The 15,228-nt window shown below is 34.0% G+C and overlaps 1 protein-coding gene across 1 annotated transcript; it reads left to right on the top strand.

Moving 5' to 3' along the window:
- Positions 1-3,284: 3,284 nt before the first annotated feature.
- On the top strand, positions 3,285-13,899 carry LOC121426399. The gene is made up of 8 exons (XM_041622689.1): positions 3,285-3,676; positions 4,455-4,616; positions 5,585-5,625; positions 6,366-6,536; positions 7,230-7,362; positions 10,286-10,480; positions 12,654-12,694; positions 12,982-13,899. Exons 1-8 carry the CDS (start codon positions 3,559-3,561, stop codon positions 13,126-13,128), a joined length of 1,008 nt encoding a protein of 335 aa, XP_041478623.1. The 5' UTR covers positions 3,285-3,558; the 3' UTR covers positions 13,129-13,899.
- Positions 13,900-15,228: the final 1,329 nt, after the last annotated feature.

The raw sequence follows: 15,228 nt of genomic DNA, 5'->3' as shown, positions 1-15,228 counted from the left end.
TTGGGGTCTAAGTTTTAAGATTAATGTTTCGCTTAATTTGTATTTTTAAGAGAACTGGGTGAGGGGTAAAGACATTATTCTAAGCCCAAGCATTTATACTGGGTTTAATTTTGAAGATTGGTCTTAGCTGTGATTTTTTTTTTATTTTTGTTTATCTTTTAAATAACCGGGTCTTGAAGAAAGACTAAGCATAATACTCGTCTTATTCCACAAGAATAAGAATATGACAAAATCTTATGTTTTTAAGATTGTTTAAATCATTTTTAAATGACTGGGTCAGGAATAAAGACAACGCTCTAAACATGTGCTTTTCTACATGCATGGTCTTAATTTGGAGGATTGTTGGTTCTTAGATTCGTTGTTGGGGGTTGGGTTTTATTGATTTTTTTATTCTTGAAATAATTGTGTCTGGAGGAAAGTCGATCTTCGACAATTGGTCTTCGTGTTATTCCACAGTAATCATATTATTTGGTCTTCATTTAAGAATATTTGTAAAAACTATTTCATTTTTTCAAATAATAACCAAGTCTGGAGGAAGGATGTTTACTTTACCCATGCATTATTGCAATGTTTTGTTGGGGTCTTAGTATTATTAAAAAAAAACTGGGTGTGGGGTAAAGACATATTTCTTTACTGGGAGTAACTTTGGAAGATTGGTCTTAGATTTGAAGTTTTGTAAATTCATTTTTTAAATAGGGGGGTCTGGAAAAAAGAGTACGTTTTAAAACTCGCGTTATTCCACAAGAATAAGAATATGATAGGGTCTTATGTTAGGAGATTTTTTGCGTATTTGTTTGAATGATTAGGTCTGGACTAAAGACAACTAAATAAAACTGGGTCGGGCTGAAAGACTACCCTACATGTATATGTCCATGTTATCCAGCAATAATAAGATTATGGGGTCTTTATACTGTTTTGAAAATGTACATGTAATTCATAATTTTGAATAACTGGGTTTGAAGGAAAGACTATGCTATATTTTCATGGAATTCAACATTACCAAGAGTGGAGGTTTTTTTTCAATCATTTCTTATTTTAAAATAATCTGGTCTAGATGAATGTCTACACTTTATTTTCATGTTATTCAACATCAATAGATTGTGTGGTCTGTTTTAAAAGAGTTGATGAATGTCTTTACGCTATATGAATGCATTAATATAGGGTTTAGTTTTTAGTTTTAAGTAACCGGGTCGAGAGAAAAGACTATGCATTTTTGTGCTACATGAACGCTTACTATAGGGTTTAGTTTTTAGTTTTAAGTAACCAGGTCAAGATTACGCTTGATTCTCAATTTACTCTTAGCGCATATATTCACAATGATACACCAAATAAGTTGAAACAACTACAGACATTAATTCCACCAGTCTTCATTAACTGGGTCTGGAAAAAAGACTAAGCTCGATTTTCATTTTTATTCCACTGGAATATGATTATCGTATCTTAGTTTGGACTTATATTATAATTTTTGAAATACCCGGGTCTGAAAAAAGACTTTGGAAATATTGTATAAATTGGTTAACAACTGGGACTGGAAAAAAGACTTTGGACTTATATTTCAATTTTTGAATTAACCGGGTCTGGAAAAAAGACTACACTTGATTCTCAATTTACTCTTAGTGCATGTATTCACAATAATACACCAAATAAGTTGAAACAACTACAGACATTAATTCCACCAGTCTTCATTAACTGGGTCTGGAGAAAAGACTAAGCTCGATTCTCATTTTTATTCCACTGGAATATCATTATCGTATCTTAGTTTGGGCTTATATTATAATTTTTGAAATACCCGGGTCTGAAAAAAGACTGGAAATATTGTATAAATTGGTTAACAACTGGGACTGGAAAAAAGACTTTGGACTTATATTTCAATTTTTGAATTAACCGGGTCTGGAAAAAAGACTACACTTGATTCTCAATTTACTCTTAGTGCATGTATTCACAATGATACACCAAATAAGTTGAAACAACTACAGACATTAATTCCACCAGTCTTCATGAACTGGGTCTGGAGAAAAGACTAAGCTCGATTCTCATTTTTATTCCACTGGAATATGATTATCGTATCTTAGTTTGGACTTATATTATAATTTTTGAAATACCCGGGTCTGAAAAAAGACTTTGGACATATCGTATAATTTGTTTAACTACTGGGTCTGGAAAAAAGACTTTGCACTTTTGTGCTATATGACCGCATTACTATATGGTTTAGTTTTTTGTTTTTAGTAACCGGGTCTGGAGAAAAGACTACGCTTGATTCTCAATTTACTTATAGCGCATATATCATAAGACGTGTAAGTTGAAACAACAACAAAGACATTAATTCTACCGGTCTTAATTAACTGGGTCTGGAGAAAAGACTACGCTCGATTCTCATTTTTATTCCACTGGAATATCATTATCGTATCTTAGTTTGGACTTATATTATAATTTTTGAAATAACCGGGTCTGGAAAAAGACTTTGGACTTATATAATAATTTTTTAAACAACCGGATCTGGAAAAAAGACTGGACTTATTATATATAATAACTTTTTAAACAACCAGGTCTAGAAAAAAGACTTTGGACTTATATAATAGTTTTTTAATCAACCGGGTCTGGAAAAGACTTTGCACTTTGGGCTATATGAACGCATTACTATAGGATTTTAGTTTAGAACGGATTCGCCAAAAATCCCTTCAAATTTATTACATTTGTGGGTAAAGTCATTATTACATTTGTGGGCGATCAAAAATTATTACATTTGTGGGTAAAGTGCATTATTACATTTGTGGGCGAAATTATTAGATTTGTGGGTAACGGTGTTATTATAGATTTGTGGGTAAAAATATTACATTTGTGGGCGTTATTACATTTGTGGGTGCAACAGGGGTCCACCTGAAATTTTGTGACAAGCAAAAAAAAGTCATCAACCTATGTTGCTGCTTAAAACAAATTGTGCAAAGCAAATGAAGTTCCACTATAGAAACAATTAAGGTTGTATATAGAGATAACCACTGCAAAAAGACAAGATGATAAGCGTAATTCATGAAGCTATATTAGCGCAAGGGAGGGGGACCCGGTCGGTAAGCCGTTATGAGAAAGACGCTGTTTTATATTGTCATTGTTTTAAGTATCCAAAGAAATGATGCATAATTCGAATGTGGGAGAGATTGAGAGCTCTATAAAGTGGGAGGAAACTGTTATCAAAACATTTTAACACTGCATGCATACGAAATGTATTTGCCGTATGCGATCTTGCAGATAATTTGGGGGGATGTTTTTTTTTTAAATATAATTATATACCATGTATCGTTCCCTCCCTATCCGTAATTATAGTATGGAATTGAAACCCCGCTCCTGCCAATATAAAACTTTGAATTTCATGCGTGAAAAATTGGGTTCAACTAAATTTTGGAAGTCACATCATGATTCACGTACGCCCCCTATGACTGAATACGATGTGTAAATATTTGAATATCGCCTTGTCTGGAGAAGAGCTATTCTACTTTGGGTTTGAAAGGGATAACCAGTCCGGCAAAACCTCCAATAAATACGTTTGATTCTTTTTTTTTATTAATGGACATGAATACGATTCGTCTAGCAACCGAGTATGAGGGTGAAGTCCTGTACGAGTTTCTCAATGAATACGTCAAATCTGAAGGTTTGGAAAAACAATTTGGGAATTCAAAACAAAGTAAGTGTAAATGACTAGCATTTATTTCGATCCTATTTCTGACGTATTTTAACATTTGCTAATGATTAATGTTACATTCATTCATGACCTCAATACCTCTTTGTAATCTTCTTACAACTGTAAATGGTCTATGAATATGATTTCTAAAGCACTTTTGAGATAATTATGTTGTTTGTAAGTTTATAGTTTCGCTTGGGAACATTCAAGACAAATGTTTTAAGTATTAATTGATAGCCTTTTGCTAAGAGAAGATCAACTAGATTTTTTAAGGCAATATTCAATGATTTGCAGTGGGTATATTATTAGATATTATCACTTTAGACTATAGACCCTAAGAATTTTAATGCCGGATTTGTCCATGCTACACGTAAAAATGATTTGAGTTTAAGCATAGAGTCATAAAGTAAATGCACGGTAGACAATGCAATTCGATCAAGGGTACAAAGTCCATTTCTTGTAAATTAACATGAACGTGCTTGGGTCATATCATGAAGTAGCAATAATATAGTAACAGCAGGAGCAATAAGAGTAGAAAAAGTAGTAATAACAGAAGTAGTATATTAGAGTATATTTACCGTATAGTAGCAGTAGTAGTAGTAGTAGTAGTAGACATGATATGAGGCTGGAAGGAATTGTAGACTAGTGACAGTATAGTAGAGATATATTACATTTTATAAGAATGTTAACGTAACTCTTGGAAATTATATTTATTTATTTGTATTTGTTCCATAAATCTAAGCCATTTCCATCTATTTTTCCGATAACTGATTTTCTTTAGGTTTCTTGGAGCATTTCAAGCAGAAGCTGTTCCAGGCTCTGGTGATCGAGAATAAATCTGAGAAGCAATTAGTCGGATGTGCATTTATATCTACGGGGTTTAGCTTTCTCTCGGGAGAATGGAGACATCTTCATTGTTGCTACATCAGACATCCTTTCAAAAGTTCGTGTCTCCTTTTCTACAGATTTTAATCTAGGACAAATGATGATGATTTATATTTTATTTTCCAATTTTATTAATTACCATAGCACATGGCGCAAGTGCAAGGTGGTGGATATATAACAAGGGTGGCTTGTAACATAGAATGTGCATAATTACAGCAGTGCTAGGGGCAAAGATGGGAATGAGTCCTAGGTCGAAATCTCGATATCAATGTCCCTACGGTCAAAGAATTCATAATACGCCAAATATATAAAAGACGGCCGGGCAATAATAATGATAATAATAGCCAATTTTTATAAAACTTTTTTCCCAGAATGGCCCAAAGCGCGTAACTACAGCATATTATTACCCTAGTCATTGGATTCATTTCAATCAAGCATGAAAAGTGCACAATTTCCACTCCCTGGGGAGCATTCCTTGCATTCGTCATTATGGCGCTGGCAAAATCAAATATACAATATATTTCGCATCCTACCGGGTACCCATTATTTTAGCACCTGGTTCGAGAGTGGCAAAGTGTCGATTAACGCCTTACCAAAGGACGCTAGACCGCGGTGGGATTCGAACACACTACCCTATGTTTACAAGGCAAGAGTCAGAACCACTACACCACGGCTCTTCCCGGGCAATGCAACTATACAAGTATTTAGTACATTAAAATATATATCTGTTAGTCATTTTATTTATCTAATTGTCAACTGACTTATTTCTAGCCTCATCAGAAGACTAACAGGGGCACAATACTAAGGGCCTCCGACCTTCTATGCCAAGAACAAGGACTTGGTCACCAAAGTCAAGGTTAATGTCAAGGCCATATAATTGTTTCCGAGGTCTGCATCATGACTCCCCGATACAGGATTGTAGGTTCCTAACCAGTGAGGAGAAAATGAAATATTGGGATCGTAGAATACAGATTCCCCTCTCACCATTTCCGTAAACTTTCCTCACATTCTGTTTTACATATACAGGTCACAAATTGGAGAGAAAAGTGATTCAGACAGTAAAAAGAGTAAGAATTCATCTAAGTTTTACATTATGATTATATTTGAAGATCAATATACATGTATATCGTTGAATTTTGGATTTCATTTCTCGTTTCTCGGCGTGTGTCAGTCTTCATATTTCTCATTTTTAAGCCAAAAAAAGTAGGAATGGTGAGAAGAAATCGAATCATAGTAGAAATAACAATAGCTGTAGAAGAAGAAGAACAATAATAATAATGATAATAATAAGCAATAGTAGTAGTAGTAGTAGTAGTAGCAGTAGTAGTAGTAGTAGTAGTAGTAGTAGTAGTAGTAGTAGTAGTAGTAGTAGTAGTAGTAGTAATAGTAGTAGTAGGTTTAGAAGTAGCAGCAGTAGTGGTATAAGTGGTAGTGGTAGTAGTAGTATAGTAGTAGGAGTAGTAGTAGTAGTAGTAGTAGTAGTAGTAGTAGTAGTAGTAGTAGTAGTAATAGTAGTAGTGGTAGTGGTAGTAGTAGTAGTAGTAGTAGTAGTAGTAGTAGTAGTAGTAGTAGTAGTAGTAGTAGTAGTAGTAGTAGTAGGAGGAGGAGGAGTTGTAGTGGTAGTAGAAGAAGAAGTAGTTGTAGCAGTTATATGTAGTAGTTTTGTTTGGTGCGTTGGGGGCAAGTTGGAAATGTATTAAGTTGGAAAGTAGATAGAAATGCCTCGATGGTACAACGTTGAAGATGCAGTTATGTACTTGTCAATATTCCTTGGCCTATCAATTTTCATATTATGTTTAAATTCTAGATATGTTTCGAAGAAAAGGCGAATACATTGACAACGGTAGTGAATGGAAACAATCTCTCAACCCTTCAAGTATTAGAAGCAGAAAATTGTAGAAACACAAAACCAACCGGACAAGGTCATCTACATTTTTGGTTCATGCAAAGCCAATATTCAACAGGATCAGATTATGAGGTATGGTTCTCGAAAATATTGAAGATTGTCAGTATTGTAACAGTGATGAGGATAGGCCTACTTATAATGTTGATGGTGATGGGTTCTGAATTTGGGACTTTGGAACGTCCGCTTAACTCAGTAAATAAACCTCCGCTCATGACTACAATAGTAGCAGTAGCATGCAGGCCAGTCATCAGCATAGTAGTATTATATTGATAGATAGATATAATAATAATAATAAAAATAAAAATAATAGTAATATATTCATATTGTAAAGTTCCTAGTTGCACTTGAAATTACTTGGTGCTTTTTGTTAGAGCAAAGTTATTCAAGAAAAAAAAACCGGACTTGATCGTGTTCAGAGGAATAGTGAGAATAATAGTAATAATAATAATTATTATAATTATAATAATGATAATAATGATAAAAATAATAATAATTACTCTTATTATAATAATAATGAATATGAATAAAAAGATATATGTATAAACATGATAAACAAAAAACGGACTTGATCCTGTTCAGAGGAATAATGATAATAATAGTAATAATAATAATTATTATAATTATAATAATGACAATAATTATATAAATAATAATATAATTACTCTTATTATTATAATAATGAATAAAAAAATATATGTATAAACATGATAAACAAGGTAACAAAGTCGCTCTGTTACCGTTTAAGTATTATGTGTCCTATAATAGATAAACAATAAAGATTACGTTATTCGGGACGGTATACTTCAAGATGATGAAGAACGAAATAGAGTCTGTCACCTCGTAAAAGAGTCAATGGAATCACATGGAATTCTGGGGCACGGGACTGTTATACGAAATTGTGAGTATCAATACCATAACTGATGGATTTTTTTTCAAGGATAAGCAAGTCACAAATGAATTTAATGATTATTTCATTTCAGTCGGTAAAAAGATACAGGCTGAAATAGACGAACAAACTCAGGATATGACATATGAAAAATATTGGCCTAATACATATGACGGAGAATTTAATTTTACTCAGGTCTCTGAAAGCACTGTTTTAAAGGAGTTAAAATGCATCTCTGATAAAAAAGCAACAGGTCCAGATGAGATACCGGCTGTGTTTATCCGAACGATAGCACCATTCATTGCAAAACCTCTGAGTCAAATCATTAACATGTCATTGATTCAAGGAATTGTACCCCATCAATGGAAAATTTCTCGTGTAACCCCAATTTTTAAGAAAAAGGGGGATAAACAAGAAAAAACAATTACAGACCGATATCAGTGATGCCCATTCTTGCCAAAGTGATCGAAAAGATTGTTTTTAAACAAATGTATGAGTTTTTGAATACTAACAATTTACTGTGCAATAATCAATCAGGTTTCCGACCAAAATATTCCACGACTACTACTTTATTAAACCTTACTGAAGATATACTGCATAATATAGATAACGGTTGCATCACTGGAATTGTCATGCTTGATTTACAAAAAGCATTTGATTGCATAGATTATGGAATTCTACTAAAGAAATTAAGTTTCATAGGTATGTCCTCCAGAGTTATAAAATGGTTTAAAGATTACCTTACAGGAAGGAAACAGTTTGTTACAATGAATGGTATACATGGTATAAGCTCAGATACAAAAGAACTCACCTGTGGAATTCCACAGGGCTCCATATTGGGGCCTATGCTCTTTTCGATATATGTGAATGACCTACCGAATTCAATTAAGGAAAGTAAGGTGTTAATGTATGCTGATGACACCTGTATGTATTTTAGTAACGATAATATACTGGATATCATATCAACATTGAACAAAGATCTTCAAAGTTTATATGACTATTTGAACTGCAACAAACTGAAAATAAATGTCGGAAAATGTGAATTTCTTTTGATATGTACCAGGAACAAGCTTAGTAAAAGTGATCAAAACGCACATTTATTAGTAGAAGGCAAACCTATCCGTAGGACTTCATCATGTAAATACCTTGGCATGATAATTGACGAAAATTTAAGTTGGAATTTGCATGTTAACGAAGAAGAAAGGTTATGTATAAATTATTCTTACTGAAGCGAATTCGTCCAATAATTACACAACATCAAGCAGAAATATTCTTTAAATCAATGATTCAATGCCACTTTGATTACTGCGACATAATTTACTCTAACACAGGAGTTACGAACTTACGGAAATTACAGATATTACAAAACAAAGCTCTTAAAACAGTACTTAGGAAATAACCAAGATTTTCTTCAGATCAATTGTTATCCATTTTAAAAGTAGATAATCTTGCAGTCAGAAGAAGCAAGAGAGAATTAACAATGATGCACACAATTTATTATAATGATGTCCCAAATTCTTTGTTGTGTATGTTTGAAAGATATAATCCACAATATGGAACCAGATATTCTTCTCACAATTTTTCAATTCCCAAAAGTCATACAAATTATAAATTAAGGAGCGTTACCTTTAGGGGATCAAAACTGTGGAACTCACTTCCAGAAAATATAAAAAATATAGATAACATAAATATATTTAAGAAAAGCATAATTGCACATTTCAGATCACCTGCACATCCCTTTTCTTTTTAAGTGTCCTGGATCTCGGGGGGGGGGGGGAGGTTTCCGTAGGTTCGTAACCCCGGTTTTTATTATTTTTTTCATATATATAATTTTCGTTATTACTTCACCTCTATGTGATTTGTTTTCATTGCAAAATTTCGTTTATCGTACTTCTTTGATTTTATAAGTCATTTGCCTTAATTTTGTGCTATTCATATTGTAACTGAATCTTCATTGTTATTGTTGTTTTTTATTGTTATGTTATTTTTATGCATTTTCTCTACTTTTGTTTATCATCAAATAATTTGTTATATATGTTGTTTCATATGATTTTTACCTTTGCACGGACTCACAGAAGAACAGCCAGTAGGCTGAAGTTGGTATGCCGTGATTAAATAAAGAAATGAAAAAAAAAAAGGATAAAGAGTCCTTAATTTGTCCCAAGTATGTTTTGGATTTGGTCATAAAATAGGATTTGGTCATTAAAAAATTATACAAAAGAATTGCGCGCATATCGCAACATTAATACGTTGTTAAAGCACAGTAAAAACGTTTTATAACATCCTGCTCCGTTGCATGAAATATACAATTATGATTATGTTGTCTGTGCTTCATTAATAACTAAATTTAGAAACCCCGTGCAAAATGAATCTGAATTCATTAAAGAGAATTTGATAATTCACATATCATCCGGTCAACAGGCACAGTTGGGCTGTCGATTCCATCCAAGTTACCAATCTCGATCCTAAAAATGGGTGAACTCCTTTCCAATAGTTCATGGCCACATTAATTAAAGGTCCTCCGTTATGATATCAAAATGAGTACCACGCGGTCCAAGGCCAAATAGGTGCCCGTGCTTTATCCATATTCACTATTAAAAATGTTGGGCAACATATACCGTCCACACAAAACTTGATCAAAACTTTATCCAGTTCTGGGTAGTTTTAAACCAATAGTGTGTGCTTCGGGTGAAAACTACACAGTATTGGTTGAAAACTACCCAGCGTTTGATAATTTTTTGAACCAATTGTTGTGTGGACAATATGTTGCCCAGCATTTTAAGAGTGTTCCATTTTCACCGTGGTGTCTTCGTGAGCCCCAAGATGAGTGTATTGGTTTCTTATGGGTAGTAAGTCGGCTCTGTCACATATTGGACCCAGAAAGAGCCAATCAGATGAGTCATATGATTCAAATAGGGATCATCTTGTTTTTCAGACTTGGAACGAAACGCCCTTTTAGCCGATGAAAAATACGGAGCAGTCGTCTTGGAACATCTACGTTGTGTTGATAGTGACGGAACGACGTCGATTAGCGACATCGTTGGTTGTGTACTCTACTCCACGTTATATAATGCTTTGAAAGGAAAGACGTATATACTTCACGGTCTCACAGTCAATCCAGCTCACAGGGGTAAGTGGTTTCGAAATAATAGCGATTTTTTTTCACCGCCACACTCGACAGATTCGGGAACAGATTCAGCAAATGAATCGAAAAAATCCCCTCAAATGACAAAAAACAGCTTGGAATTCTTTGTCGAAATTTAGAATCTTAACTTTCATTTCAGGTCCGACATAAATTCGCCAAACCAATTTATTTGACAAGTACTTTCTGGATGTTTTCCCCTAGTATAGGTTTTCCCGTCCAATTTCGTCAAAATTTGCAACTAATTTGAATGACCTATGAGATCAGCATTTAAATAACCAAATACTTATTCAATTTAATTCTACTGGCACGCGATTTCATAGTTATTTCATTTAAAAAATTATAAAGAACGATCAAATTAAAATAGCTGAGTAGTGTTTTAAAATTCTCCTTGCGAACGTTTAGGAATTCAAAATAATTAATATGCAATCACTTACAAGATATGGACAGTGTTTTTCGTTGTTGTTTTTTTTTTTTTACTTCTTTTGAATAATTATGGAAATGGGTTTTACCCCTAAATTGGATGTTAAAAATTTTTACTGAATTTTACATCTGACAGACCATCATCGGAACAACAACTCGTTTTTGTTCCACTTTCATAACTATATATAGACTGTGGTCAATTACATAATACCCATCCCTTCCCCAAAACGATTTAAATTATATACGATTATGTAAAATAAAAAAGAACAAGATGATGAAGAAAAAATACCTACCATTGGCATACTAGGTCATCGACCTATATGAGGACCCCTCGGTAGACCAGCAGCACCATGATTGATGCTGCTGAGTAGGGCCATCCTCCCGTTTTCTATTTACCAATCCATATGTATAATTTTATATGTATTGTTATCTGTTTTTAACGGAAATAAATACATTTCATTTCACCTACTCAATGGCGGATCCAGGGGAGGGCACAGTCGACTCGTGCCCCCTCCCCCTTTTAGAGGCACAATTAATTTTTTCGTGGACGAAATACCCTTATTCTTTGGTTAATAACCTTCTTTTTTTACTCTTAAAACTCCTCCGGAAAATGTGCCCCCCTTTGGGAAATCCTGGATCCGCCCCTGCAACCACTCCTCAATCACTTGAAGAATAAGCGTTTACAATCATATCATATGTCATATCATAAGTGTTACATGAATTACGTATTTATCAAACATAATGGAATAAAATGATTTTAACTGAAAAGATCCCCCAAAAATAGAAATATAGGGTGAAGTTTGAAAAAAAAAATAAATACAGTAACATTAACAGAATTTGGAAGTTTAAAGTGCAAATATATGTTCTGATAAATGAAATTGAAAATGGTGTTTCAGGCGAAATTAAACGATCAGCTCGTCGTCGCGAAAATAAATGACACCTTAGGGCCATTAATTTGAACGAGGTTTTCTCTTAATTGAATTTCTACAAAATTCAAAGGAATGATATAGAAAGGAATTAAATATATGAATGAAAATGAACTATGTGTGCAGAGGGTGGACGAAATATTTCGAATTTGAACGTCCTTTCATTAATTTAATTGCAACTCTGATCAAAATGGACGGGAAAACCTATATTAAACAAAAAAGTTGAAAATAACTCAATTCAATTCGACTGGGGCCTATAATCATGATAGTAGGGCTTTAATTAATTACCCGCCTTTTAAACATGATAGAGCTGATGTACACCAAATCCAACAACACCTGAATGCTATGATACATTGTTAGCGAATATTCAGTTAGCGTACAGAAAATACCGTAGAACAGAGACCCAAATAATAAAAAGAATGACCTTCTATTGGCCGTGGACAAACAAAGTAATATTTCTGCTACTGTTAGCTTTAAAAGTTAATTTTATCACTAATAATATTGTTACATATACTACACTCTTAGGTGGCCATGTTCTCTCATGGATTGCATTATATCTTTCAAACAGACATGAGAACTTTTTACTTGATGGTGCAGTATTAAACAATTTCTATTTTCTAAATGGGTCCCTCAAGGGTCATAACTTGGGCGGTTCCTCTTTACCAAGTATACGAGTACTCTGATTAATCTTGTGAATAGACAGTATCCAAGTGCACGTGCATGTACGATAGTGCTACGCCATAAAATTCATCATACTATTTTTATCATCATTATTAATATTACATCAATTTTGTTTCATATTATATTTCCAGGTAAAGGACTTTCTAAAGCGCTTGTCCGTGGGTTGATTAAGGTGAGACTATGTGTGTTATATCACAAAGGAAGCGATTGACTGCTAAAACATTGTGGAAGAAGTTAGCAGATGTCAGAAGAAACAAAGGTGGTGGTCAGACGCAGAATTGCCGAAATTTAGCGTGAATCAGTATATAGAAACAGAAAATGTAAAGGTCGTTTTAACAAAGAACTAAGAAATGAAATAACACCATCAAGTAAAACGGCATTAAACGGCAGTTGCTGAATATTGACTTTTGCAATTCATTTCAATTCATTATTTCTCTTGGTTTTCTTGTTTCAATGCAGACCTGTCAGAGATATAGGAGTGACGGTATTTTCTTCATCATAGCCGATGGGAACGATATTTCGAAATCGCTCTTTAAATCTCTTCAAGGTACCACCGATATGACAGAATCTGAACACAAATGGGAAATATTCTTCTTCAATCTCTGAAATTATTCTGAGATACGAGACCGGGCTGTAGAAACTCTTTTACTGCAATCACGCCCGCTATATTCACATCATTCGAATCTTAAAGTTGACATTTATTGCAAATCACAAAAAGTGACAAAAAAACTTATAATGAGGACATTTTTATACTTTCGTAATCATAAAGACCAATGACAATAAATTTAAATATGATTGTATAAACACTTCTCAGATTGATACGCTCCCGGAAGCTGTCAGTCGTTTTCGAGGGTTTGAGGATGACGTCATTGAGTGTCTAACCTACGAGAGCAGAGATCTCATGTTATACAAATGCTACATGCTGGCTACACATCCAGACCGAGACATTCAACAAATCCCACAGAACCTCACAATGAAAACACAAATATTGCCGAACAAGAGCATACATGATAAAATATTATAAAGATAAACTACATGTTAAAACAATTAATGAATTCGATGAATTTAAACGAGTTTCAAAGAGGCATACCAACTCTGTAATGATTTTTTTACACGGACTGTGTCGGTGTCATCTATCGAATTCTGTTCAAAAATGTTTTTTTTTCTCAAAAAAGGCAAAAAATCAGTCAGTCCGGTAAATACAAAACGTGAAGTGGTTTTTTTCTGCCATCAAGATATGACGATATATAGCTGGGATTTTTCTGGTAAGGTCGCTGCGCAGCTAGCATATAGGCATGATAGGGGGCTGTTACAACCGATAAAAGGCACCAGATTATGAAAATGTATCTCTCAACAAGTATTTGGGTTGTGACACCCTACAAGTAGTGGAAATATATCCCTTTTCAGTAATTTAATCATTGTTTCTCACACCCTCATAACGCTACATAGGCCTATACGTAACGTACTTACCCACTCTTTCCCTTTTTACGTGTGGTCGCGCCTGGTATCCACCATTCAATGGAAGTGGGTCCCCCGGGCGGCCTCTCGAGCTCTGGGAGGAACCAAATTTGGATTTGGAAAGTCGTCCTAAATCAGATATATCGCTGTTACCATAGTAGCAACCAGAATTTTGCACACGAAACGCAAATTGAATGTTTCCGTTCCAGATGCGAAACGAAGAAAAAATCTAATGTCACACAATTTGCATTACAGGACGGAGTTTTACGACCATGACGACGGGCCCAAAAGTCTCTCCCAAAATGAACTACCGTTCTAAATAAGCGTACGCGTCCTCAAACGAAAGGTCGGGAACGTCGCAGCAACGCATAATGTCGCAGATTGCGATATAACTCATATATCTTAAAGATATATGAGTTATATCAGTTACAACTAGGCCTCTTCGTGTATAATTTACATACGAACAACCTTCCGTCCATATTTTCTCCTGTTTGTTTCGAATAACTCGATCCATTCATATCCTACCCGACAGGCTAGCTGCATTCACTTGCCATTAAAGCGTACTCTTTTTGCTCAAAAGACATTTGTTTATACAGGACCCAAACTGTGGAACTCGCTACCGAACGAAATTAAAAAATCTCTCAGTGTTCTCTCATTTAAATGTGAATTGAAAAAGTTCTTACTTCAAAGATATTAACTACTCACACATGCACAAGCTTACATGACAATTCTGATAATATACTGTCATCTCAAATGCTGTTGCTACTGTCAATAGATACACTGTATGCTGACCTCTTATTTCTTGTCTTATCTTACTAGCCCAATATGTGATTATATGTATTTGTATAGTTGTATTTTTGTATTCATGTTATGTCATGTCTGTTCTACTTGTCCCTCTCTCATGTATATCTCGTCTGTTTGTCTGTCTTTCTCTCTCTTCCTTCTTCTGTTCTGTTCTTAGTATCGGGTGCACTATTATTATTCTATTGCTATATAGGTAGTAATATATATATTGTTTACTTTTTCCTTTTTCAAAATGTATACGTATTTCCTATAGCAAGAATGTCCGTTCTTATTGATTTATTTCCTGTATAAGGATAACTTATGATTATTACATACTGTAATCGTTATTTATTTTATGTATATTTTTTTGTTCAAGTTCAAGTTTATTTTCCATTTCCATTATCATCATTACAAGCAAATACAAATCAAACATACATTATAAATATACACAAAACAAATGAAATG

This window comes from Lytechinus variegatus, chromosome 13 (genome assembly GCF_018143015.1).
Source record: "Lytechinus variegatus isolate NC3 chromosome 13, Lvar_3.0, whole genome shotgun sequence".
In the NCBI taxonomy this organism is placed as follows: domain Eukaryota; kingdom Metazoa; phylum Echinodermata; class Echinoidea; order Temnopleuroida; family Toxopneustidae; genus Lytechinus; species Lytechinus variegatus.
Note: the sequence above shows the minus strand (reverse complement) of the source record. Positions and strands in the feature narration are given on the sequence as shown.